We start from the raw sequence: 27429 nt of genomic DNA, 5'->3' as shown, positions 1-27429 counted from the left end.
TATTTACGTTAATTTTACGAGTATTTATTTACGTGGGTTTTACGAGGAAAGCTTTTCGTGGTATTTACGAGGAAAGTTAGCGACGTCCTTACGTGGAATCTTTACGTGGTCTTTACGACGAAATATCCTCCTTCGCTTTTACGACGAAATTATTTCCTCGCTAACTTACGACGAATTAGCGAGGATATATGCGTTACGACAAACGTATAACGACGAAACGCGTTTCCTCGCTAATTCGTCGTAACACTGCTTTTACGACGAAGTAACGAGGAAAACTGCCCTCGTAAAACTTGTGTTTTTTTGTAGTGTAAGAAAGGATCTTGGTCTATGTTTGATGATGGTGAAGGAGGTGAAGCTGTTAAGACAACGAGTGGTATTGGTTTGAAAACTACGTGTGGACAGTCAGAGAGAGTGCTCAAGAGCCAAACAAAAAAAGAAAGAGAAGAACGATGAAGAAATCATCTCGGGCTCTTCAATTCTGTATCTGTTTTTATTACTGATATGACATTTTAATAAATACAGTCCTTGAAAATCCAACTTAATAGGGTTTTAAATGACACAACCGTTGGGAAAGATTTTTGAAATGTATTGTAGTTGTAGTATATGGTTTGACATGATACTCTTACATTGGTGGATTTTTTTACATTGGGAAACTTGTTTGACATGATACTCTTACATTGGTGGATCAAATATCCTAGGTGAAACTTGTTTCTAGGTTTTATGTTGTATTTGTTTTTTTTTTAATTCTGTTTCTTATGCTTTTGGGATGTTCAACTTTTGGCTCTAGTCAGAACCGCACGAAACGATTAAAAATAAATCGTAAACCTCTGCAGAAATAATAATACAAATAATTATAGAGCATAAAAATATGAAAAACATGAAAAATTTAAAATAACAAAAAATATTAATTATTAAACAATAAATACTTTTATTTTTACATAAATATTTATCAAGTTTTTATCATTAGATTTTATAACTAGTTTTTAGATAAGATGACTAGCTCACTCAATGTTTCTTAAGTTATACTGAACCAAAATAAAATTTTATGAACTTAACTTTTAAGAAGTATTTTAGAAAATGCTTTGAAAACTATAAAATTCAACCATTCTAATTACTTTAATTCATTAATAACAAAAAATTAGAGAAACATTTTCGAATAGCATTAAATCATGTTTTTGACAAAATAAGCACACATTGAAATTTTTTTACAATATAATTTTGTTAAATATGAAAAACATATATATATATATATATATTGAGTTTAGGGTTTAGTGTTAAAGTTTAGGGTTTAACATTTAAGAAATGAAAGTAAGGTTAAAATTTAGAAACTAGATTAATTTAGTTTTTTTCGTGTCAGATGCATGTTATTTTAGAAATTCTTATAATTGAAAGTATTATTTTAACAACAAACATTTATAATAGAAATACTAATATTAAACATTCATATAATATGGCAAACAATAATGATAAGATTTTAACACACGTGTCACACTTTTATATAGACTGTATTTTGTAAGTCATTTTTGCTCTCTAACTTTTTCCAAGAAAAAGAAAACCTAGAAGAATTGGAAGAGACAGGTGAGAATAGTTACTATGGGGAGTTTGGGAAAAGAAGATCTGGACAAGCTTGTGCTGGATTATATTGAGCCTCCGGTCACCGTCCAACCGGTCACCGTTCCTCCGGCCACCGTCCCCAATCATATGGAGAAGTCTTCAACTGCTCTAGTAACCCTTCAGGTCTCTTGTCTATTTCCATCTGTCGATGCATACTTCTCTTTTTGCTTCATAACAATATTATATCTTATGTTACATATAAATATATTACATAAAAATAATTAAAAAAGAGTTGTTGAATATATATTCAGGAGATTCTTCGGACGAAAGGAGAAAAGGAGAAGGAAATGGAAGAGAAGGTAAACTCGTTTATCATACGAAGGAGACGATGAGAAGAGAGATGTGATGAAAAAAATTGTCTCCAAGCTTAGATCTGACGGCTACAATGATGTTTCTATCTATAGAACCTCGTGGGATTCTTCTTTTGATCGCCGTGAAGGTAATAATAAAATATCATTTTGGCTTTAAAAATAAAAATTTAGAAAAGTATTCATGTGATTTGATCTTTGCAAAAGTTGAAGAGTTTTTCCTTTAATTTTGGAAAGTTAGGTCAAGTTTTTTATTGATTGCTTTTGTGAAATTGTTACACAGGATGTAGTAGAATGTTTAAGTGCAAGAGGAAGTACGAGTACATTGAGGTCATGGTGGCGACTGGTCGCGGCGGTGATGACAGAAGCAAGATGAAACGTCTCATTATTGATCTTGACTTCAAGTCTCAGTTTGAGTTAGCGAAACAGACAGAAGTTTACAAAGACGTGACTCAGATGCTTCCGACAGTGTTTGTGGCGACAGAGGAGAGACTCAAAAGAGTTGTTTCGTTGGTTTCTGGTGAGATGACAGAGTCCATGAAGAAAGAAGGAATGTCTAGACCGCCATGGAGGACTACGAGATACATGCTAGCCAAGTGGCTACCTGAGAAAAGGGTCTCTAGTTCTAAGAAAGGATCCTGGTCTATGTTTGATGATGATGGAGGTGAAGCTGTTGAGACAACGAGTGGTATTGGTTTTAAAACTACGTGTGGTTTCCAGTTATCTTAGAGGGATGAGCGCAGTTCGTTTCTTTGTATTATTTTTATGGTCTTGACAGGTTTTTAGATGTTGATTTTATTTTGAAAATTACTTTTCTACCAGTTCTTGTCTGATGATATATCATGGTCCACTTTAGTATCCAGTGTCTGATCTAGAAATCCAGTATCTAAAGTAACCAGTGTTAAATTAGACCCACAGTCGAACCGGACAATCCGGTGACTCGATATATAATCTGATTTAGGTTTTAAGAAAAAAACCATTATAACTTAATAAAACTTACAAAAAACCCATTAAACCTGATATCCAGTTACCAGTTATACCAATATGTAATTTTTACTTATTTAGTTTTTTTGATTATGTTATTATAATATATGTTTTATATTTTAACTTAGCGAGCTTGTATATAATGAATTAAAGAATGCTCTTGTTGAAGAATATCCCAAAGATGATACACCCAAAAAATTTTGATGGTAATTTTATAAATTTTGAATAAAATTCCTGATTCTTTATCATATATAAATACCGATAAAATTGTGATTTTGAATTTTTGATGAAGATTTCACTATGCCTCTTAAGAAAATGAATTGAACTATGATAGAGAGAAAATTAGTTGATGTGATTTAGTATTAATTTATTTTTGTTATCAACAATCTATTTCAGTCTGATGTGTTACTTTTGGTTTATTTTAGATTTTAATTTTATTATTCATATTAGACATTTAAATATTTATGTTAAATCTTGATATTTTTATTAGATGTCATAACTCCTAATTTATTATAAAAATTGTTAAATAATTTAAATTATTTTTGATATTTTGTATGTCAAATGAAAATGAAAATAAAGAAACTAAAGTTATATATTATATATTTTAAGTCACAGAATATCTACTAGTTAATATATTATTACATAAATAGATTAAATAATTTATTAATCTACGGTTCGTCCCAATAACCTGGTGATCTGGAAAGTTGTCTTAGTGTCCATACCTAGTTTCAAAACAGTGAAAGTACCCTTTTGATTATCAAGATGCTGTACTCACAATTATCAAAATCCCAAAATCATATAACTAACTGACTAAAAACATATCTAGTGTTACAGAGTGGATTGGTTACCATCAAACTATCACCTCTTGATTACATTGGTGGATTTGATCCTGGATGAAACTTGTTTCTAGTTTTATGTTATACTCTCTCCGTTTTTAAAAGATTACATTTTAGAAATAGACACGTAGATTAAGAAAACATTTACTTTTTTATATTTTCTAAAAAAACATCATTAACTATATACATACTCATAATTTTACTAATAGTAAAATAGACTACACTATTTTTTTTTTTTGAATTATACAGAAATATTCTGGTTACATATAAGTGGTCCAGACTAGTTATGTGTTACTACGCGTCGGTCTGTCTTTGACGATGCTGAAATATTAATTCTCCAGTGGCCATAATTCGAATCCTGATGGTTTTACTGTATTGGGCTTTTGCCCTCAAATAAATCAGAAAATATTTAAAAATGAAAAACAAATTTCTAAAGCTTCAAATATTTAAAAATGAAGGGAATATTTGTTTTTAGTTTGGGGTGTGAGACTAGTGGCTCTGGTGTTTATCGAATTTATATCTCTAGAGATGACTTTCGGATCGTGTGTTGCGAGCAACCCATCTCGATCTATAATGTCATTATTGTGTGTATTTAACTGGGACTAATATGCAGTGAATAATATTGGGAAAAAGGTCATAAAAATCCCAAACTTTCAAAATATGGCCATTTAAAGCATGAACTTTATAAGAGACAATTTAAAACATGAAATTTTTATTGACTTTTATTTTAAATCACAAACTTTTGTTGACTGGGCCATATTGGTCATGTCGTTAAATAGATTGACAGAAATTTAAACGTTGTTAATTATACCGTTTTTAATCACTGTTAATCTAAACTACGTAGTTTTAGTTATGTCCAAAATCTCAATTCACAAATAAAACCCTAATTTTTTTTCTCCTGTCGCTTTCTTTTTCTTCTTCTTCTCTCTGTCACGTTTGTTTTCTTCAGGATTAGAACATGCTGCAATGACAATCTCAATAACCTCAATGAGTCTTTTAATAGAACTATTAGGGAAGCAAGAAAAAAGCCTTTACTAGACTTGTTAGAAGATATTAGGAGACAGTGTATGGTGCGTAATGCGAAGAGGTCCATTATTGCTGAAAGGTTGAAGACAAGGTTCACAAGAAGAGCACATTGTGAGATAGAGAAAGCTATAAATGGATCACAACATTGCATCCGCTACATGGCCAGAAATAATTTTCATGAGGTAGAGCTCAATAATGTTAACTATGTGGTTGATATGAATGAGAAGACTTGTGGTTGCAGAAAGTGGCAGATGGTTGGAATCCCTTGTGTTCATGCTGCAAGTGTTATAATAGGTAAAAAAGAAAAGGTTGAAGCTTATGTGAATGAGTACTACACAACAAAGAAGTGGCGAGAAACATATAAAGATGGTATAAAACCTGTACAAGGGATGATGTTGTGGCCTAGATTGAATAGGTTAGCTGTCTTGCCACCACCATGGAGAAGAGGTAATCCAGGAAGACCAAGTAACTATGCTAGGAGGAAAGGCAGGAATAAAACAGGATCAACTAGGACCACATTAACACGCCGGAAGAGAGTGGTGACATGCTCAAACTGCAAGGAAGATGGACACAATAAGCAAGGTTGTAAAAATCCAAGTGTTGAGAGTCAGCCAAAGAGACCAAGAGGACGACCAAAAAAACAGGTTTGTATGTTCTTGAAATTTTCAGTTTATTTGACACATTTCAGTTTTGTTTGTCATATATTTTCATATTTTCTAAACTAGGGAGGAGTTTCACAACTACAACAAGGATCACAAGCCCAAGGATCACAATCACAACAAGGATAACGAGCACAAAGACAATCTCAAGGACAAAGTGTTTCACAAGAACTTTGATCATAAGGTTGAACACCATGGTTTGAATGCAAAAAAAAAAAAGAGTTGCTTTCTATTGTGTAATGCCATTGTTTTGACTGTCGGTTTGGTACACTTTGTTGAATTCATTTTGTACACATTTTGTCATGATTTGGTTTATGTTCTTTTGGGTTAATTTTGTTTGAATACGTAAAATATTCCATATTAAGCAAATTGCTCCTAAAATTAATTACTGAAAACAGACTAAGTTAATAAAATAAAAATACGTAGTTTCTATTAACAATGATTAAACACCGTTTAATTAACAATGTTAAGATTCTGTTAACTCATTTAACGACGTGCCCAATAAGGCTCAGTCAACAAAAATTTATGATTTAAAATAAAAGTCAATAAAAATTTCGTATTTTAAGCTGCCTCTTATAAAGGTAATGCTTTAAATGGCCAGATTTTGAAAGTTTGGGATTTTTATGACATTTTTCCCGAATAATATTAGTTCACATATGACATTAAAAAAATGAGAAAAGTTTATTTAGCTGTGTGAGAAAAGACAAGAAGTAAGATTACTTGCCGAGGGTGTTCAAAAAAAAAAAAAAGATTACTTGCCGAGATGAGACAGAGAGATGTGTCAGTGTCAGGTTTCATTCACATCATCCTCAGACAGACTGTTGAGAAATCCGACGGCGCAGCAGTGGCCGAGCTACAGAGAGTAGTACTCAAACTCAAATTAGCTCTATTTTTATGTTTACTCTTTCCAGAACCAGGCCTTACAGTTACTTTCACGTCAGTCAGATCTTACTTAATTTATCCATTTCAAAAACAAATTAATGCATGGGAAATAAAGAGACTAATAAATACTCGAAAATGTCAAATTTTAAATTTCGTTTTCCAAAACTTTTTATCTAATCCGGCGTTACTTAACACCTAAGTCCAAGCCCATGATTTGTTGCCACAGCATTCTCAGCCCATATAGTAACCCAATGCTAATAAACACGACGGTCTGCTAAAACTATGGGCTGGTCGTGTTATTGGGCCGACATATAAGTAAACCAACTCTAACCGGGGCTTTATCAATCGAACCGATGAAATTGATTTAAAGCGACGAGAACCAAAGATCTTAGCCGCAGTTTTGGCTCCACAGGCGAAGAAGACGGTGGAGAAAATGGACTTCATCTGTTGTCTCCGACCGTATCACTCTTGTCGGGGAATTTCAGTTCTGCCTGCTTTTGGCATAAGTACTAGACTTCCCGCCGCCAATCGTTTCCTTCCGACAACAAGTCTCCGCTTAACGACGCCGTTTCTTCAGTATCCGAAATTTTCAATAGAGACTTACGCGAAGAAGAAGAAGAAGAAGAACACTAAAACGACTATTTTCGAACCAAAACCAAACAAAGAAGACGAATCACTCATTGAAGAAGAAGAAGAGGAAGAGGAAGAGCAAGTTCTTCTCGAAGATGTTCTAGACGGTGCGTAGTAATAATAATCTAAAGATTCCATTTTTATAGTCCAAACATTGATCTCTTACGATGTTGCAGAGCTACTAACTGATGAAGAAGATGACTTCTACCTCGAGGAAGAGGAGGAGGAAGAAGAACTCTATGTAAGTTCCCACTTACGAAAGTTACAAACTTTTTTTGTTTTGCATTTCTCAATCTCTAGATTTGATCTCTAAAAGGCTGGAGATGGAGGTGGAGGAGGAGGTATTAAGCTTGCCGGAACAACATGGGACAAAGAAGCGTTGTCCTTAGCCGAGAAAGCCTGCGAGTCTTTTAACGGTGAGCTAGGCATTTACGCGTTCAAGACTCTACCGAACTCCACCGTACAAGTGAGAATCGAGCGGCTCAGTAACAAGTCCGGTTCTCCAACGATGGATGACATCGAAGCGTATTCAAAAATCTACAGAGCAAAACTGTCTGAAGCTGAACTCGCCAAGTCCATACCTGACAGCATCTCTTTAGAGGTTTAGTTTAGTTTAATTTAGTTATTTTATATATATTTTATGTTTATATAAGATATTTTAGTTTTGGAGTTTAAATATAAAATTATTTTGAGAAATTATCAAAATTAGATATACAAAACAAAAAATTATGGATTTATATTTAATAAATTTAAGTTAATTTAGATCGATTAAACTGTGGATTTTAACTGATTTAAAACGGTTTAAACCGATTTATTTTAAGTCATATAAATCAGATTTTAAAAATATATTTTCGGTTAAGACCGATTTTTGGAACCATGGTTACAGCCTTTGATTCTTTTAACATCGTGTGGTTCAAAGACTCAAACAAAAGCTTGAACCATGTGTGCAACAGGTTTCATCACCTGGTGTTGAAAGAGTAGTAAGAGTTCCTCAGGATCTTGACCGGTACAAGGACAGGTCAATGTATGTGAGGTACGCTAACGAGGAAGCTGAGACGGATGGTGATGGTATCTTCAGGCTTGTTTCTTTCGACGTGGAAGCCAAAAGCTGCGTTTGGGGGATAGCTGATATTAGAGTAAACCGTGAGAAGGCAGGCAAAGGCAGACCATTGAGCAAGAAGCAAAGAGAGTGGCGTCTCGAGACCTCTTTTGAGTCGTTACGGTTAGTTCGTTTGCATTCTGAATGTTGAATCACACACTCAGTTAAAAGAGAAAGAGAATTTTCTTTTTTTTATAGTTTATATTAAAACCTTGATAGAATGAAAACTATTACAACGATATGGTAAAATAGAGTAGGAACTTAAAAAACACAAAAGCAATAAGAGTTTGTCTACTAAAAACACTCGAAGTAGACATTTATTGGTAAAGGAGAAATGTAGTTTCTTCAAGCACCCATGGTGATGATGCAACGGATACTCTCTCCCTTCAACATGTAATCAAAGGCCTTGTTGATCTCAGAGAACGGCACTGTGTGAGTGATGAACTTCTCAAGCTCCAGCTCCTTGTTCATGTACTTTTCGACCACCCCGGGAATGTCGGTTTTGGGTTTGTAGTTGCCAAAGAAAGTACCCTTGAGTGTCCTCTCGTTCAGGAGGTTCATCGGATGAGTCTTGAAAGCATCGTCTTTGCTCGGCACACCAACCAGCACCGCAACACCCCAGCCCTGTAACCACAAACATCACATGTCAACTATGCACAAAGTAGTTAGTTATGAATGGTTTGGTCTGAATATTACATCGTGAACGCATTCAAAGGCTTGAATCATGGCTTGAATGCTTCCAGTGCACTCCACACTCCTGTCCACACCGCCGTTAGTCATCTCAGCGATGACTTGCTGAACTGGCTTGTCATGTTCCTTAGGGTTCACAAACTCCGTCACACCGAACTTCTTAGCTGCAATGTAACATTGAATATTAGTTTTGTCCCAGCGATCAGAGAAAAAACATTTAAACTAACCTTCCTCGAATCTCTTGGGGTTAAGATCAACACCAATGATCCTACCAGCACCAGCAATCCTAGCACCTTCCGCAGCAGCCAACCCAACGGCACCAAGACCGAAAATCGCAACGCTCTGACCTTTCTTGGGCTTAGCAACATTCAAAGTAGCTCCCAGCCCAGTGGACAAGCCACAGCTGACGATGCAGACTTTGTCAAGAGGAGCTTCAGGGTTGATCTTAGCGACTTGACCAGAGTGAACCACGGTGTACTCGCTGAACGTTGAGGTCCCAAGGAAATGGTAGATCGGTTTGCCGTTGATGGAGAATCTCGATTCGCCGTCGTGTATCATCCCTCCTCTCTCGGTGTTGATCCTGAGAAGGTCGCACATGTTGGACTCCTCAGAGTGGCAGTGAGGGCAGTCTCCGCATTCTCCGGTGAAGATGGGGAGGACGTGGTCTCCTGGTTGGAGATCAGTCACTCCTTCTCCAACACTCTCCACAATCCTACACAAACAAACAAGATCAAACAAACTCAAATCTCTAAACCTTAAAAGCAGACCAGAACTTAAACAAGACAAGAGAGATTCTTTTACCCTCCAGCTTCATGTCCGAAGATACGTGGAAACAAAGGCGTTTGTCCCTGTGGAAGACAGTAAGTGAGTTTATTTATTACAGAACTAGAGACAGAACATGAGTTCTTGGGGATCTCTTACCTTAGCTTCCCAGAAGTAAACATCGGTGTGACAGAGAGAAGTGAAGAGAATCTTGATACGGACTTCATGCTTCTGCGGTGGAGCAACCTCCACTTCCTCCATCACTAGTGGCTTTCCAGCTTCCCAGCAAACGGCAGCTACAACCACGTAAAACGACACCGTTTTGTAATCATAACTCATAAGAACAGTTGTGATAAAAAACCCTCAAATGGTGAGATCTTAATAATAAAAGGACGAGAATATAAAAAATGAAACCTTTGCATCGAATGATTTGTCCGGTCGTAGACATGATGAACTTAGATCTTCTTTGGGTTTTGTTTGTGTTTGATTGTGAGAGATGAGAGAAGATGAGAGAATGTGTATTTATAGTGAAGAGTGTATGTTGATAGATAACCATACGGTCCAAACCATTGTATAGTTTTGGGTTTTGCCTTTACTAGGGGCGTTCTTTTTTTTTTTTGCCTTTGGTTTTGACTAATAAGTTCTTCCACTTGGCTCTCACGGCATTCGTCCACGTGGCGTTTTATCCGTCTCTAATTACAATTTTAGTAATGAATTAAATTAAAAGATTCTATAAAATCCCTTTGTACCGCCGTGGTTTTTTCTAAAAGCAGCAAGTCGGCACCCATCGAACCGGTTTGTCTCGGCGGTTTAACCTTCATTTGGTAATTACTAATTAGGTAGCATTTTTAATGTTATTCTTGGCCATCAAGATGCAATTTTATTAATTTGTTTGGTAGTTAATGGTACCGATCATATATAATTGGCTTTTAATTACATTCTTGGCCGTTACTCTCAAGTATGTATCAACAACGATAAGATTTGAGAGTCAATTAATTGACAATATCATTTAAATCATACTGCATAATACTCTCTGCATTTCTGAAAAAAAAAAAACCAATTTACGACTTTTTTATTCTATAAATATTATTTTTTTCTATTTTTACAATACTTTTATATTTTTAAAATATTAATTGAAACTATTTGAATTGATTATTTAATAATTATTGAAAAATGTATAATAAAAATAAATAATAAATTTGAGATTATTTGGTTTTATATTGGTCTTTGTGACAAGAATTTTCATGATGATTCCTATATGAATCTTGCTTTCAAATATACATCATATATAAAACCATTTAGCTCACAGAAATCAAACGTGGAAATAATACTCAGTTCTCAACCTAATCATCTAGTCCAGAACCATGGAATTTTGGGGACCCTAATCAAAATAAAAAAATATTTATTTACGTTTATTTAAATATTTATGAATTTTTCTTTATCAAAAACTTGGTTTTCAATCCCTTTAAAAAATCAAAGAACAATTTAGTAACATAAAAATATATTTTCCTTATATTATTTTTTTATTAAAAATTTCATATATAAATTATATAACCAAAAATCTGTTTGATATCTTATTACTATGCTTATAAACTGAAGTTTTCTCACTTTTATTTATTATATATTTAACACTTATATAACTTAATTACATAGAGATATATATACAAAATGATTTTTAAAAAAAAAAAAATGGGGGTCCTTTCAAACGTTTCACCACCCTTCCCTCAATCCCAGCTCTGCTCTAGTCAGTAGTCGCCGCACTTAACCTCAATAGGATCTCTAAATTTTAACTGGTTACATAGTTTAAAACGTAATTAAGTAGCTATGGGGGAATTGGCCAGCAATAAACTCTTACTGCATAATATTTGGTTTGATTTTAGACTTTGTGACAAGAATTTTCATGATGATTCCTATATGAATCATGCTTTCACTGTGTCTGTACATCACAAAACCATTCAGCTCAAAGAAATCAAACGTATATTCACGATTGATTTCTAACCTTAACATCTAGTCACATGCACGTACCTTCAATAGGGTCAAAGTTAAATATTAATTAAGCACATAATTTAATATGTTCCCATAACCATTGGTCATTGACCATTAATTTGAATGTAATCGCTACTCTTTCTCACAAGCTCTTAAGAACAACTCTTTAGAGCTCACTAGTCTCTATTTCCACGTCCCTTTATTGTAAATTTGTTTTCTTCAATGTTGTTGTGAATCATAGGCCCAAGAGCACGTAATACAGAATAGTTACTGGTAAAGATACTATCATACCAAAGATAACCCTGAAAACAAAACATCAGTAAACACATAAACTTCCACATTATAAGAAATTCTAACCAATAATGTAGAAATGATTAGAAATAAAGAACTGAAACTCACAATGTACTGAGTAAGTCTGGATGCAAACCATACTCCCTCGCAAACACGAACGGAACTATTCCTTGCGGTAGAGCCGCCTATGCAAAAAACATATAGGTCTCGTCAAGTTTACTAATATACCATTAATATTCAACACTAGAAAATTTTCAAAATTATAGCCATAGGGAGTATACTATGGTACTAAATCGAAGCAAACTTTGAATACTCATATGAACCAATGTTTACCTGTACGATGGCAGCATGTAACCTAGAACCTTTCAATCCAACGATAACTGAAGCAGCAGCCATGAAAGCGGGACCTAAGATGAACCTAATCAACATCCCCACTGTTGCTTTCTTCACCCCACAAGTGATCATCTTCGGCTGTAACGCCATGAATAGACCTGTAAATTTGAATTTTTAACTATGTATTTGTATGTTTTAAAACAAAAAGACTGTTTAAACAAAAAAAAAAAAAAAAACAAAAAGACTGTATGTAGCTTAGCTATCACGTAGAATAAGAAAATTATCATACCTAAACTAAACATGGCCATTCCAAGACCTGCATCTGATATTATCTTTATCGAAAACGCAACAATATCTGGCAACGCTATATTCCATCTGCTCATCAACAATTACAAAAAGTTAAATTTAACTACGGATATATGATTATAGACGGATTTTAAGGAATTGATTACTAACCTGAAGGATATAAGTGACCAGACAAGACCTATTATGCTAGAATAGGTGTTGGGGTTTCGAGAAAGCTTGCGCCCTACGACAGTTAGTATGAGCCGCACCATCAAAGCGGCACTTGGCATTTCTTGCCTGCCAATAGGAGCAACCGGAGCTGTTTCTTTTCCGGCGGCTCCTTCCTCCATGGAACAAGCAACACCGGCTGCCGTAGGCGGTGGTGCAGCCCTAAGTGCGTCTCTGAAGCTGATCTCCTTCTCTGGAATTGATACATAATCATCTATACACGTCAGCAAATGCATACACTAATAAGTAGTCATGTTACTCCTGGTTGTGGGATGTACTAATATCATATACTAAATTTTTTTACCAAAAAAACATATACTAAATTAAATAGGAAAGTATATAAAAATCATGCGTCGGTTTCACTGATGATTACACACGTGCTGAAGGAATATGATAGCATCTTTCTTTCTCAGAAAAAAAAGATTGACTTGTGAGATCAAAATAATTGTGAATACAAAAAGTCAACATCTTGTTCACCATATATGTGATATGTGATTTTTATTGATTATAGTAAGCTTGCGGGTGGTACAAGGGGTCCGCTTTATTAGCATGCTTCATCATGTTGTTTCAATAGAATCTTAAAGCTCTAAAACACGAGATAAATGATAATGCTAACAAAATTCAAAATATGCACACTAAATTATTAAATCAAGTGAAATTAATTAATTATTTTTCAATTAGTATGATTTATATTCCTTGGGATTTGTACGATAAAAGTGACACAAGCTAAGCAAGTTTTAATCTGAAAAAGCTGTATTTTACGTAGCCTCCCAAGGTTTTTTCTATTCGTCAAATTTTATAAAACAAAAGACAAACTAACAAAAAATAGGAAATAAATCATTTAAGATACGAAAAAAAGCAAAAGGAAAACGACTAAACGGCATCGTGTCAGTGCTTAACCACACATCTTTCAAAGAAAACGTACCATTGATAGTATCCTTGGCTACATGTCTCTGCCCTGACTCCCATGTCATCTTTGGCGACGCTGTATGCCGGTATATTCTCCCGGCGACAGGAGACTTCATCCAAACCGGCGTACCGGCTCCGTTAACGTCAAGCTCGTTGAAGTTCGAGGCACGTGGCGTCGGCTGCAACGAGTAAGCATCTGAAGAAGCATAACCCGATAGTCTCCTAGGGCTAACACCACACCCGGGTCGGGTAAAACCGAAACCGCCTAGATCACCGTTACAAAACATGATCTCGTTATTACCGTTATAAAACTGAAGTGCACCACTTCCTCCTCCGCCGTTAAAGAAACGGTTAGGAGTGTTGACGGAGAAAATCTCGGCGTTAGAAAGATTCGAGGCTCGAGGGGTTAGGCATAGAGAGGAAGAGACAACGGAGTCGGGTACGGATGATATGGACCGTCGGATCCTCAGCCTGACCCGACCGTTTATATCGGTTTCAGTTTCTGTACGGAGAGGGTCCATGCCGTCTAAGGAGATGACGTCATCGTCCACTTGGATCCTAGCGATTGCCCCGGCTGCTTGACCCGGAAACTCGGTTCGGATAAGCAACCTGGCCGCACGTAGTTCAAAGAGGAAGAGTAGTAGAGTATACCTACAGACAAAATAAATATATTTACATTTAGTATCATAGGTTATAAATAATTCAGCTAATTAATCAAATAAACTATATGCTATAAGTTGGCTTAATTAAAATACCACATAATAACTATAAATTCATTTGATTCTGATTGTTTTTAGTCAATTATATAAATCCATAAATAAACATCTATAAAATTGAATAACGTTTTTGTCAAAAATATAATAAAATCGAATAACGTACCAAATGATGCATTGAAGGACAACGAGTTGGACCATGAGGTTTTGAGTGTACTCTCCGTACATGGCTTGAAGCAAAGGGATGCCCATAACGAGAGTGTTAGGGAGCGTGGCGACGGAGAAGAGAGTGATGAGCCAATCGAGACCACCAGACTTGAAGAGAATGGCCCATAGCGAGAGCAAAACGAAGACCATGACTTTAGACAAAGTGTCAGCGATGATGAACATCATGTCCATTTTGTAAGGGTTGTTTTGTGAGATGAAGTGGAAAGAGAGAATAGGGACGGCGAAAACCGAGACAAAACGGTTGATTCCAGAGCATTGCTCCGCCGTGAAGATCTTCCACCACTTGACAGAACCGTAGGCAACGAACATGGCGAAGTAGAGTGGTGCCATTGCACACATCACTTTGTAGAATTCACTTCCCGTGATCATCTTCTTTGCTCTGATTCTTCCTCTTTCTGGTTAGTTTAGATGTGTAGTTTGGTTGAGGTATGTGCAAATTTGTGTTGGGTTATATAGGGACTTGTTGACGAGGTTACCCCTAGCTTGTTCCATTATCTGCGTATCCATCATAATTAATGTGCTGACATTCTCGTTTTCATGGTGTTATAACTTCTTAAAAATATTTTAGGGTAACTTCATAAAAAGTTTTACAATACATTTTTTTAGTCGTGTGTTAGACCATCTCCAATGACTTATTTTATTTTTTACTCTAATTGTACTTTATTTTAGAGTAGAAAATAGAGTGATGAACAAAAAAAAAATAAGTTACTCTATATATGGAGTAAACCTATTTTTTACTCTATTATAAAGTGAAAAATAAAGTATCATTGGAGCATTTTAACTCTAAACTCTATTTTAGAGTGAAAAATAGAGTGGGTTTGGAGATGTCCTTAAGCCATCTGAGATTTATGATCTAATCCTATTTTGAAATCAAATTTAACTAATTATTACTATATATTATTATATTATTTAAGAGTTATCAAAAATATTTTTTACCAATCATTTTAGAGCATTTCCAAAGCTGAGATATTTTACAAGTTTCTTATTAATAAAATACTATTATGTTTATAATAGCTTATCTATGTTGTTAACATTTTAATTATATGTAAAAAATTAAACTAGTTATAAAGAGTCATGTAAAAAAAAAGTGTTTCATTTAATTTTCAAAATTTTCATTTGAAAAGCCACAGTTCTCATAATCTCTCATCTCTACTTTAATTTACCTTATATATGCATAGATTCGGAGATCAAGTAACTTAAAATTTTGGGTAGTGTTTTATAAATGCAGTCAAAATACATGTTTATTTAATTGTGGCATGATTTATTTTCTTCAACAATATTTGCAAAATTGGTAACCAAAGAAAATTTTCAATTTTTTCATTTTGTATACTCATATACTGGTGTTCACTGTTTTGACTAAGTAAGCTTTTCACCTTTATTAGCTACCTAACTTTGTTGTTTTTTACTCGTACTCATGATTAAGTTTGTTAGATTTGGTATATTTTACAATGAGGACCAGAAGGGCCATTTACAGCCATTGAAACTATATATCATCGACAAAAAGAAAATGTAGTTAATTACAGATGAAGATTATCATCGTCATTTTTTATAAACAAACTAAAATAAGTTTCAAAGTTTTATTGGGACATCGAAAGAAATTAAATATGCTTTGTCGAAATAGGCTTTCACCCAAATTATCTCCCTAACTCTTTTGTTTTCTTCTCTTGCTTACGATAAAAACTTGTTGTCTGGTGTATTTTATAATAGAAAACTAAACTGCTGTTTAAGTCAAAATCTACCACAAATTAATGGACGAAAATGAAAAGTAAACCGGTAAAGCCACCTAACATGATATTCACTATAATGAGTCATATATTTGTCTTATGCAACTTGTTTGATGTAGTTAACCCTCTATATACATTCCTACATTTCATTCTGGTACACCCAATAACAATATTATCATGAGACGCGTATTTTTAAATAAAAATAAATGGAGACATCAATGATTCAGGAGACAAATCAAGTAATTGGTAACGAAGCATAGTCTTATTCTATCAAAATAAGATTAACTTTTGTTAACTCTACGGATGTCAATTCTGTGACAACAACAACAACGAAATTTACATGTGTCAACTTGGATGATAAGAAATTGGCCTGCATAATGCTAATTACATTGTTAGTATAATAATCACATACATTTACACACATCTACATATATATATATATATTTACACACCGTATATATATATGCAATAGAATGTGTGCATAAAGGAAAAGAAGGAGATCCTCTTAGAATCTAAGATCAATGATATTAGCGCCATGGGTGGAGACTATACGGTGTTAGCCTTTTGCTTTAAAGCTTAAAAGATATTGTCCTTTTCAAAAATTTAAGAACAAAGTCATACGTAACCTTTTTCTTATTATTAAAGACAAACAAATATTTTGTCAATGAAGAAAGGCTACACAAAAGTTCAGGATTATTGATTCCGTCCTATATGTCTAACCTAAACATCTATCTTAATTACTATATACTAATTAACATGTAGACAGGATCCCTGTAGGATATATTATAAAATAACGTTCATCTATGATTATAGTTTCCAACGGCAATGACAGTAAAGTCTCTTATTATCTTGAATGTTTATATAAGCACACACATAAACCAGACAAAGAAACTCAGAATAAGCAATTTGCCTTTCTCGACTCTCGAGTGAAGTTGTCTTTCTCGCTCTTTTTGCAGTATTAGAACACACTTACACACACATATACAAATGAAACACACCGTGGAATATGATGTCTTAAATAAATATATATTAAAACGAACAATGATGATGGAAACGAAGACTAAGAGTAAGCGCATGGGATCGAGGAAAAGGGAAAATATAGTGTGGGATTATGGGTAGGTTATAAAATCATATCAAATTCAAGTGCGAGAAATGATGGGTTCATTTCCAAATTATAAATTACATGCTCTATTATTTTTAGTAATAAAATATATAAATTGATATTTTGGAAAGTCAGTGAAAAACTGGTCTGAGATCAGGGGGCAAGAACTAAAACGTGTCTGGTCTAGTCACTGAGAGAGGGAGAGGTAGGGAGTGTGAATATCAAAAGAAAGTGACATAACATAAGTCTAACTCTCTTCTCTTCGCGTGCCATCAATTCATCATTTTGTTCGTTTCTTAATTTTTGTTGCATTGGGTCATTTTCCACCAACCTATGTATTTTTCGTTCCAAACACGGTTACATATTCCGTCTTGTCAATCAATGTATATGCATATGTACATTGACAAAGTACATACATATGATAGATATTTAGATACGTAGAAATCTAACTTCATATGTTCTTGATTCATTTGAGTTTAAGCATATTCTTCAAATTTGCATGAAAGTCATGTTTTTTGGGGGTTATACAATATATGATCTTCGATTTAATAAATGGTTTTATGTGTGGCTTAAACAAATCATATATACTTTAAATTTAAGTATATTCTGATCAGACATTAAGGTTTGGTCTCCAGGACTTAGGAAGAAAATATTTGTTAGCCCAATTAATATTTCCATCACTTGTCTAGTAGTACTTGTTTTGTTACAAAAGAAAAAAAAACATTTTGAACAAAAAAAAGAAGTAACAAATAACATGTTCGTCATTAAAATATAGAATGTTCTTGCTGTAAAAAGAAAAGTTATAAAAATGTAAGCATTTTGAAGCGTTTAAAAAAAATCATCAGCAAATTCAAGGAAAATATGCAATCTCCCAAATTAATGTTTCCAGTTCAAAGACTTGAGACATTGTCATCTTGTGATATAGTATAACGCACAAAAGGATGCAATTATTTTCAAGAAATTTTAATCTATTTGAAACAAGATCATATATGTAGCGGCGTATTTATCTTTCTCACATCTAAAGTCTAAACACTAGACTACTACCTAACTTACAGTCTCCTGATGAATTTAGCTAGAGAAATATTATAACTGTTTTTATCTCCTCTTTGGCACTCTTCTGTTTTACAAACTCAAAGAAAGAAGACGATACATCATCCATAGAATGCAACATCCTTCGCTGTTATAGCAAACAACCCGACTTCCCCGTGCGGCTATAACAAATTATCCTCACGTGACGAAAAACTAACCATGTATGGATGAAACCTTCTAGCCTTCCTTTTGAGTGAGAGAGTCGTCTACACAAGAATAATACTTCGAACTTGTCGCATTTCTAAAATTTGTTGCCATTTGCGGTTATTTGGTTGAGCTTTTAAGATATTCACGTTTGACAATTTGCAGAGAAAACAAAAGACGTTACGATGGATTCCAATATATATCTCTTTAATTTGTTGCCGCATCCAGTTTTCTAACGTTAATGCTCGCCACGTTATTATACGACGGATTCCAACATATATCTCTTTAATTTTTTTTCTCTACTTCCAAACAAATATACTTGATTTTAATTAATTTACTGCTTGAGCTACAATATTTTGTCTATTTTATAAGAAAAAGACGGTCTAAATAAAGTAAAATAATTTGATTTAATATTCTTTGGTATGGCTTCTGGTGGAACAAGAACTCATTATTTACTAAAACTGGAACAAAGTTACTTTGTTGAACATTTTAATAATATTTTGTTTAAATGTTACTATCAAATTACTAGAATACTTTTTACAAAATCTGAATGCAAGTTTTGTCACCTTTACGTAAGCATTTTACGCAGTAACAGCTACACAAATGCAATGAATGACATAAAGTCGAAACTATTGAAAGATATATTTATTGTATTTAATATCCTCCATGCATATAAATATCGACGAAACAAATAAAACTTTCCAACTTACCTTAAACTTAAATGATCAATATAAAACAAAAAATGAGCCGTGGAGTACGAGAGAGTATATCGAAGCATTCATTTAGTTCGAGAATGATCATTATTGGAATCTTTCTAGTTTTGTTTTCTGCTCATGATCTATTCAGTTTTTCAGAGGCACAACAACTCCAGTTTGGGTTCTACTCAGAAACATGTCCATCCGCAGAATCCATCGTCGGTGACGTTGTTAAACAAGCAGTGACCAAGGACCCTAGAAATGCTGCTGTCTTACTCCGTCTCCACTTCCATGATTGCTTTGTTGAGGTATGGTTCAAATGAATCTCAATGCAAAAAATATATATTTTCACTAATCTTCATGATGATTTTTTCCGAGTTTACCGACATAAATTGATTTGGTTATATGTTGGAGGGTTGTGATGGGTCTATTCTTATCAAACACGAAGTAAATGATGACGAGAGGTTTGCTCCGGGTAACGCTGGTGTGGGTGGTTTCGATGTTATAGATAATGCCAAATCAGAGCTTGAACGTTTGTGTCCAGGCGTTGTGTCTTGTGCTGACATCGTTGCTCTTGCTGCTAGAAACGCTGTCGTTGCGGTAACACTATAATAGTTCCGACCAAAAAGAAAAATAAGCAAAAGGACCTTTTTATTACTGTATTCATGTTATTTTTTTTTTGGGCAAATAATAGGCAAAAGGACCTTTTTACGAGGTTCCAACAGGTCGAAGAGATGGCCTGACATCAGATAAGAGTAACGCTGCTAACTTGCCAGATGTTGAAGATTCCATAAACATTTTAAAATCAAAATTCAGAGAAAAGGGGCTTTCAGATAAAGATTTTGTTCTTCTTAGTGCTGGTAATTAATTTATCCTAAACTCAATAACTTGATTAAATATAAATACCACTTGTTAACCAAAATGTTACTTATGTTTAAAGGTGCACATACTATCGGTACTACAGCATGTTTCTTTATCATGTCACGTTTGGATGCTCAAGATTCAACGATAAGTCCAGAATTTTTTCAAGTGTTGAGATCAAAGTGTCCAAAAGGTGGCGATGTTAATGTAAGGATTCCGTTGGATTGGGAAAGCCAGTTTGTGTTCGACGAGCAAATATTTAGGAACATCAGAGATGGCAAAGGAGTTATCAAATCGGATTCTGTACTGTACCAAGATAATGACATGAAGAATATTATTGAGTCGTATTTGGCAAGCAACGAGAGTTCGGAGGCTAATTTTGCTGCGGATTTTGCTGAAGCTATGGTAAAGATGGGTGCCATTGGGGTGAAGACTGGTGTTAAAGGAGAGGTCAGACGCATATGCAATGCCACAAATTAGTCTCCATTAACGAAAGTTCATATTTGTTTATATATTAAAACAAAAGTTATCCTGAGAATGTTGGATCAGAATCAGTAAATAAAACGATGTATAAAAACATGTAAACAAAAAATTAATAACAAAAAGGTGTTTTCACCTCTTTGCCGGGAACCCAAACATTGTAAATAGTCTTTTCCACCGTGAGTTGAACCCAAGTGGCGGAATTTACAGCCGCAATCCCTTTACCACTAGACCAACTCAACGTTGGTTTATCAAAAAGAAAAATGTAAAATCATAATTATTTATCCATTTTTATAAAATTCAACATCTGGATCCGCTGCTGCTACATTTGGATATGTAAGAAATGAAAAATAAGTAATAACAATTTTAATAACATTTAAAATCACAGTAATTTATCCGCTTCTACAAACTTCAACATTTATATCCACAACTGCTCTATATAGCTAGGATTCACCATTAGCTTTGGTTGCTTATTGCTAAAACACTTGTGAGTTTGAAGTATATGAATGATCAATCAAATAATTCTCATTTAAATAGATTCGTTTATGTATGTATGTGAACTTGCAATATAAAAAATCTTATCACCAGAATATATGTAGGATGAAATTAAAACATACTAATAAGAATCGTTTTACTTTTTTTTTTTTTTTTTAAATCACTTATCTTTGTGTGTGTGTGCGCGCTTCAAAATGACACGGCAGTGACACGTGTGAGGCTAATAAACTATTAGTATCAATCACAACAGAATAGCAGCCACACACTGTTTTGATCAAACGCCATTTCTCAGGTATCGCGAGTTCGAAACAGAGTAGTAAAGAATGGAGACGGCCCTGCTTCGCTTCCGCGTTAGTTTCTCCTGTCATCCTCATCCACACCACAAGAAAATCGCCGCTCATCACAGAGTCAACAATGAGATTCCTGGAGGATCTGAAGACGAGTGGTCTCCTAAGGTTTTGAGTAGAAGATCATTACTAGCGACTGTTTCTGGACTCTCACTGGCCTCTTCGACGTCTTTAGCGTTTCCAGGGGAAGGATTAGCTGTCGTGAAACAAGGTCTGCTCGCCGGGAGAGTTCCCGGTCTGTCCGAACCCGATGACGAAGGTTCTTGTCTCTCTGTTTTTTTTTTGCTTGTAAATTATAATTTACATTTTGCATGTAAATAGATAGTCACTGATTTTTTTTTAAAAAGAAGATATTTATGGATTCACAAATGTTTAGGCTTTAAGACTTTTGTTGTTTGAGTTTTGTGAGGGGGTGAAAATGTAATTGGAATGCTCTCAGGACAGGTTGGAGAACATACCGTAGACCAGACGAGAAGTCAGGAGGGCATGGCGTTGGTTGGAGTCCTATTATCCCTTACGCCTTCTCTGTTCCTCAAGATTGGAACGAGGTTTGGTCACTCGGTTCTGTTTTTTTTTTTGTCAACTATTCATTTAAACTATAAATCAAGTATTGGTCAGACGAGTCGATTCTCCGAGAAGCTCCTCACTCTAGACTCTTCTTATTTGTTATTATTATAATCTATAGGTACCTGTATCGATAGCTGATCTTGGTGGAACTGAGATTGACTTGAGATTTGCTAGTCCTAAAGAAGGCCGCTTGTCTGTAATTGTCGCTCCCGTTCTAAGATTTGCAGATAGTAAGAGCACTCTCTCCCATTAAAATATTTCATTATCAGTCTAACATTTCATTTGTAATGATTATTATTGGTTCAATTAAATTGGTTTTGACAGACCTTGGGGACAACGTGAAGATTGAGAATATTGGAACACCAGCGAAGGTGATCAACGCCTTTGGACCAGAAGTTATTGGAGAAAACGTTGAAGGGAAAGTGTTGAGTTCAAATGTAGCGGAACACGATGGTAGACTCTATTACCAGTTCGAGCTAGAGCCACCTCATGTACTCATCACTGCAACCGCTGCCGGAAACCGTCTTTACTTGTTCAGTGTCACCGGAAACGGTGAGTCAATATCTCTCTCTTGTATGTTTTCTACAATCAATTTTCATTGTTTTATATATTAAATTATAAATAAATTTTGGTTTATGTTTTGATGCTACAGGGCTTCAATGGAAGAGATACTACAAGGATCTGAAGAAGATAGCTACTTCCTTCCGCGTTGTTTAGAGACATTTGCCATAAAGTTTTTTTTTTTGATCCATGGGTTCTTGTACAAGTGAGTTAATGGATGATCACTCTCGTACATAATGTATTTGTATAAAGTTGAGAACTCATGCACCTTATACAATGAACCAAATACGAGTAGTACATTTAAGTTCAACGTACGGTGTTCTCTATTTAGATTCATAAGAAAACTGAACCTCGTGGTTTGTTTATGCCCCTCATTGGGAAGGATCCATTTTGTTGCAGTGAGCCATAGATAGACAGCTTCCTTTTTGCGACTTACTTGCAACGGAAGCCAAGGTTTTGATATATTGTGCATTTGATTCGACCTATCATTGGTTTAGGTTTTTACCGGGTACTAAATATTCGAACCGATCTTTTTTTTTGGTCAAAACTATTCGAACCGATGTATATCCAGATTTTTATTTTATTAAATAGTTCTGAAAATTGATATTTGAATTGATCTAGAACCTATCCAAATCACTACATGATCTTAAATAGATCCAGATCTAACCCGAAAATAGGGCCAATCGGATTTCAGATTTTCAGGTTTATGAATTTTAACCCGAAGATTCAAATACCGTACCTACACCTTGGTTCACTAGAAGTTCCGGTTTAGTACACATGATTCAATCTCAGTATTTCATTTAACCATCAAGACCTAAAAGAACCGACCCAAATCCGATTCGAAAATCTGAATAAATGTGCCGGTTCACTATAGGTCCCGGTTCAGTACTCTCAATCTCAGTATATCTGGTTAAACCACCAAACCCACGTAATCAACAGAGATAAGACATGAACTACCCACGCGCTGTCAAATTAAAAGCCAAAGCACGTGGGTGTGTTTAGAGACATTTGCCATAAAGTTTTTTTTTTTGATCCATGGGTTCTTGTACAAGTGAGTTAATGGATGATCACTCTCGTACATAATGTATTTGTATAAAGTTGAGAACTCATGCACCTTATACAATGAACCAAATACGAGTAGTACATTTAAGTTCAACGTACGGTGTTCTCTATTTAGATTCATAAGAAAACTGAACCTCGTGGTTTGTTTATGCCCCTCATTGGGAAGGATCCATTTTGTTGCAGTGAGCCATAGATAGACAGCTTCCTTTTTGCGACTTACTTGCAACGGAAGCCAAGGTTTTGATATATTGTGCATTTGATTCGACCTATCATTGGTTTAGGTTTTTACCGGGTACTAAATATTCGAACCGATCTTTTTTTTTGGTCAAAACTATTCGAACCGATGTATATCCAGATTTTTATTTTATTAAATAGTTCTGAAAATTGATATTTGAATTGATCTAGAACCTATCCAAATCACTACATGATCTTAAATAGATCCAGATCTAACCCGAAAATAGGGCCAATCGGATTTCAGATTTTCAGGTTTATGAATTTTAACCCGAAGATTCAAATACCGTACCTACACCTTGGTTCACTAGAAGTTCCGGTTTAGTACACATGATTCAATCTCAGTATTTCATTTAACCATCAAGACCTAAAAGAACCGACCCAAATCCGATTCGAAAATCTGAATAAATGTGCCGGTTCACTATAGGTCCCGGTTCAGTACTCTCAATCTCAGTATATCTGGTTAAACCACCAAACCCACGTAATCAACAGAGATAAGACATGAACTACCCACGCGCTGTCAAATTAAAAGCCAAAGCACGTGGGTGTGTTTAGAGACATTTGCCATAAAGTTTTTTTTTTGATCCATGGGTTCTTGTACAAGTGAGTTAATGGATGATCACTCTCGTACATAATGTATTTGTATAAAGTTGAGAACTCATGCACCTTATACAATGAACCAAATACGAGTAGTACATTTAAGTTCAACGTACGGTGTTCTCTATTTAGATTCATAAGAAAACTGAACCTCGTGGTTTGTTTATGCCCCTCATTGGGAAGGATCCATTTTGTTGCAGTGAGCCATAGATAGACAGCTTCCTTTTTGCGACTTACTTGCAACGGAAGCCAAGGTTTTGATATATTGTGCATTTGATTCGACCTATCATTGGTTTAGGTTTTTACCGGGTACTAAATATTCGAACCGATCTTTTTTTTTGGTCAAAACTATTCGAACCGATGTATATCCAGATTTTTATTTTATTAAATAGTTCTGAAAATTGATATTTGAATTGATCTAGAACCTATCCAAATCACTACATGATCTTAAATAGATCCAGATCTAACCCGAAAATAGGGCCAATCGGATTTCAGATTTTCAGATTTATGAATTTTAACCCGAAGATTCAAATACCGTACCTACACCTTGGTTCACTAGAAGTTCCGGTTTAGTACACATGATTCAATCTCAGTATTTCATTTAACCATCAAGACCTAAAAGAACCGACCCAAATCCGATTCGAAAATCTGAATAAATGTGCCGGTTCACTATAGGTCCCGGTTCAGTACTCTCAATCTCAGTATATCTGGTTAAACCACCAAACCCACGTAATCAACAGAGATAAGACATGAACTACCCACGCGCTGTCAAATTAAAAGCCAAAGCACGTGGGTGTGTTTACCTAACCAAAACACTTAAACTTCTGGTCCATTTTATCGGCCTCGGTTATCTCGTCTGCTCCACTATCCAATCAAACAACACAGATACAGAGAGATAGTGAGACTTATCGAGAGAGCTGCTTCCAAGAATGTCGATGCTCATGGCGGTCAAACCCACTTCCCTATGCAACACCTTAAACCTTACGGCTTCACCGAGATCCCCACGCACCAATCCTCGCGCGGCGAGATTGGTTAATCCGACGGCGAGGATCCAAACACGTATCCATCGTCTGATCCAAGACCAAGGCATTATCCTCATGCCTGGATGCTACGACGCGTTGTCAGCCGCCATCGTGCAGCAAACCGGATTCTCCGCCGGTTTCATCTCCGGTTACGCTCTCTCCGCTTCTCTTTTGGGTAAACCGGACTTCGGTTTGCTAACGTGCGCCTTTGACTCTCTTCACTCTTATCTTTAATTAGACTTTTGTCTTTATGCTGTCGTTTTATTTCTTTTGTTTTGTCGTTTTAGTCCACCGGAGATGGCTGCGACGGCAAGGTCGGTCTGTGCTTCGGCTCCGAACATACCCATCATTGCAGATGCCGGTAAAGTTTCAAACTTTGGTAGTAAAGTTTCCATCTTTGGTAGTAAATTTTCCAACTTTGGTAGTAAAGTTACCATTTTTGGTAGTAAAGTTTACATCTTTGGTTCAGACAAAAAAGTTTTCATTTTTGGTAGTAAAGCTTCGAACTTTGGTAGTAAAGTTTCCAAATTTGGTAGTAAACTCAATCAATTTACTAAGAATGCAAAGAGACATAACAGAAGCTTGTTGATTCTTTAGTTAGAACATAACTGAGATGAAACTATGAATAGCTCTTGTCTTAAAAGATTCATTGATCTGTTTCAGACACTGGTGGAGGAAATGCACTAAATGTCCAAAGAACTGTAAAGGACTTGATCGCAGCTGGTGCTGCTGGTTGCTTCCTTGAGGTAAAAAGCATTTAGTCTTTGTTGTGTATTGTATATTTGATTTGTTAATTTGACAATTTTGTTTTGGTTGTTTCTTGATAGGACCAAGCATGGCCAAAGAAATGCGGTAAGTGTGACACATCTTCTTTGACTTCTGCATCAAGTCATTGTGATAATCATTCAACTTTATGATCTTTTATGTGTTTTCTGTGTTAGGTCATATGCGTGGGAAACAAGTTATCTCAGCAGAAGAACACGCTGCCAAGATAGCATCAGCACGAGACGCTATAGGAGACTCTGACTTCTTCCTTGTCGCGAGAACCGACGCGCGTGCCACTTCTGCTAAATCAGGGCTTGAGGACGCCATTGCGCGTGTCAATCTCTACATGGAGGCTGGAGCGGATGCTTCCTTTGTGGAGGCACCGAGAGACGATGAAGAGCTCAAGGAGATAGGCAAACGCACAAAGGGTTTCAGAGTCTGCAACATGATCGAAGGAGGAGTCACGCCGCTGCACACGCCCGAGGAGCTTAAGGAAATGGGGTTTCACTTGATTGTTCACCCCTTGACCGCGCTCTACGCATCTGCTCGAGCGCTGGTGGATGTTCTCAAGACTCTTAAAGAAAACGGAACCACGAGAGGTCACTTGGAGAAGATGGCTACTTTTGAGGAGTTCAATAGTTTGGTGGATTTGGAGTCGTGGTTTGAGCTCGAGGCTCGTTACTCGAACCTTAGGAACGCTCTTGGGACGACTACAAAGTCATGAAGAGGGTGCTGCTACTACAGAGCCACAAGTGTTGTTTTTTCTTTGATATGTCTCTTCTGTTTGCTAATTTCAGATGATTGTTTAAGCAATAGTCTCATCAATAAGACAATAATGTGACTTCTGCAGTCGTACAGAAGTTCGTATTTTCCTAGATATCAGAAAATCATAGCCAAAAAAAAAACATAACTATGGATACTCCATTTTTGTTTTATAATATAGTCTGTTATAGAATTATTTTTCTTAGTTGTAAAATATACAAGTTAAATTTACATTTCCACATAACTAGTAAGTAACTAATTATAATTTATATTTTAATGATTAACTGAATTATATTTAATTTATCTTTATTCAATACTTATTTCGTTTCATTAGAATTTTACGTTTACGTATATGTTACCATTTGGATCTACAAAAAAAAGAAAGAAAAAAAATGGTTGGTACAAGAAAAACCATATGCTCCTCCTACAAGTGTCAACCCCAATTCAATTCCTGGTATACAA

At 35.3% G+C, this 27429-nt stretch overlaps 7 protein-coding genes and 1 long non-coding RNA gene across 9 annotated transcripts; 5 read left to right on the top strand and 3 right to left on the bottom strand.

Annotated features, from left to right (window-relative positions):
- The first annotated feature begins 317 nt into the window (after positions 1 to 317).
- On the top strand, positions 318 to 2912 carry LOC111199411. The gene has a single exon (XM_048736330.1). It carries the CDS (start codon positions 2217 to 2219, stop codon positions 2649 to 2651), a length of 435 nt encoding a protein of 144 aa, XP_048592287.1. The 5' UTR covers positions 318 to 2216; the 3' UTR covers positions 2652 to 2912.
- Positions 2913 to 4810: 1898 nt separating this feature from the next.
- LOC125576382 lies at positions 4811 to 6123 on the bottom strand. The gene is made up of 2 exons (XR_007314751.1): positions 5147 to 6123; positions 4811 to 5044 (listed from the first exon to the last, which is right to left on the bottom strand). It is a non-coding gene; the product is annotated as an uncharacterized LOC125576382 (long non-coding RNA).
- A 545-nt stretch (positions 6124 to 6668) lies between these two features.
- On the top strand, positions 6669 to 8277 carry LOC106354629. The gene is made up of 4 exons (XM_013794612.3): positions 6669 to 7046; positions 7116 to 7180; positions 7256 to 7540; positions 7893 to 8277. The coding sequence occupies exons 1-4, from the start codon at positions 6743 to 6745 to the stop codon at positions 8187 to 8189; spliced, it is 951 nt and encodes a 316-aa protein (XP_013650066.2). The 5' UTR covers positions 6669 to 6742; the 3' UTR covers positions 8190 to 8277.
- LOC106354628 (alcohol dehydrogenase class-P) lies at positions 8208 to 10102 on the bottom strand. Its single transcript, XM_013794611.3, has 6 exons — positions 9905 to 10102; positions 9650 to 9786; positions 9530 to 9576; positions 8956 to 9440; positions 8735 to 8892; positions 8208 to 8662 (listed from the first exon to the last, which is right to left on the bottom strand). The coding sequence occupies exons 1-6, from the start codon at positions 10044 to 10046 to the stop codon at positions 8384 to 8386; spliced, it is 1248 nt and encodes a 415-aa protein (XP_013650065.2). The 5' UTR covers positions 10047 to 10102; the 3' UTR covers positions 8208 to 8383.
- Positions 10103 to 11387: 1285 nt separating this feature from the next.
- LOC106354630 (auxin efflux carrier component 6) lies at positions 11388 to 14918 on the bottom strand. Its single transcript, XM_013794614.3, has 7 exons — positions 14402 to 14918; positions 13539 to 14173; positions 12557 to 12806; positions 12390 to 12475; positions 12101 to 12258; positions 11876 to 11952; positions 11388 to 11778 (listed from the first exon to the last, which is right to left on the bottom strand). Exons 1-7 carry the CDS (start codon positions 14830 to 14832, stop codon positions 11712 to 11714), a joined length of 1704 nt encoding a protein of 567 aa, XP_013650068.2. The 5' UTR covers positions 14833 to 14918; the 3' UTR covers positions 11388 to 11711.
- A 4289-nt stretch (positions 14919 to 19207) lies between these two features.
- LOC106357356 (peroxidase 13) lies at positions 19208 to 20684 on the top strand. The gene is made up of 4 exons (XM_013797036.3): positions 19208 to 19525; positions 19632 to 19817; positions 19912 to 20077; positions 20158 to 20684. Exons 1-4 carry the CDS (start codon positions 19244 to 19246, stop codon positions 20556 to 20558), a joined length of 1035 nt encoding a protein of 344 aa, XP_013652490.2. The 5' UTR covers positions 19208 to 19243; the 3' UTR covers positions 20559 to 20684.
- Positions 20685 to 21305: 621 nt separating this feature from the next.
- Positions 21306 to 23684, top strand: LOC106354631 (psbP domain-containing protein 4, chloroplastic). Of its 2 annotated transcripts, XM_048736329.1 has the most exons (6): positions 21306 to 21659; positions 21845 to 21948; positions 22086 to 22197; positions 22292 to 22519; positions 22620 to 22700; positions 23548 to 23684. In XM_048736329.1, exons 1-5 carry the CDS (start codon positions 21377 to 21379, stop codon positions 22682 to 22684), a joined length of 792 nt encoding a protein of 263 aa, XP_048592286.1. In that variant the 5' UTR covers positions 21306 to 21376; the 3' UTR covers positions 22685 to 22700; positions 23548 to 23684. The 2 variants fall into 2 exon arrangements, with proteins under 2 accessions (XP_048592286.1, XP_013650069.2); XM_013794615.3 differs by lacking the exon at positions 23548 to 23684 and having other exon boundaries at positions 22620 to 22838.
- Positions 23685 to 25226: 1542 nt separating this feature from the next.
- Positions 25227 to 27082, top strand: LOC106354632 (carboxyvinyl-carboxyphosphonate phosphorylmutase, chloroplastic). The gene is made up of 5 exons (XM_013794616.3): positions 25227 to 25640; positions 25728 to 25801; positions 26104 to 26186; positions 26268 to 26292; positions 26382 to 27082. The coding sequence occupies exons 1-5, from the start codon at positions 25348 to 25350 to the stop codon at positions 26927 to 26929; spliced, it is 1023 nt and encodes a 340-aa protein (XP_013650070.2). The 5' UTR covers positions 25227 to 25347; the 3' UTR covers positions 26930 to 27082.
- Positions 27083 to 27429: the final 347 nt, after the last annotated feature.

Source organism: Brassica napus, chromosome A7 (genome assembly GCF_020379485.1).
Source record: "Brassica napus cultivar Da-Ae chromosome A7, Da-Ae, whole genome shotgun sequence".
NCBI lineage: Eukaryota > Viridiplantae > Streptophyta > Magnoliopsida > Brassicales > Brassicaceae > Brassica > Brassica napus.
Note: the sequence above shows the minus strand (reverse complement) of the source record. Positions and strands in the feature narration are given on the sequence as shown.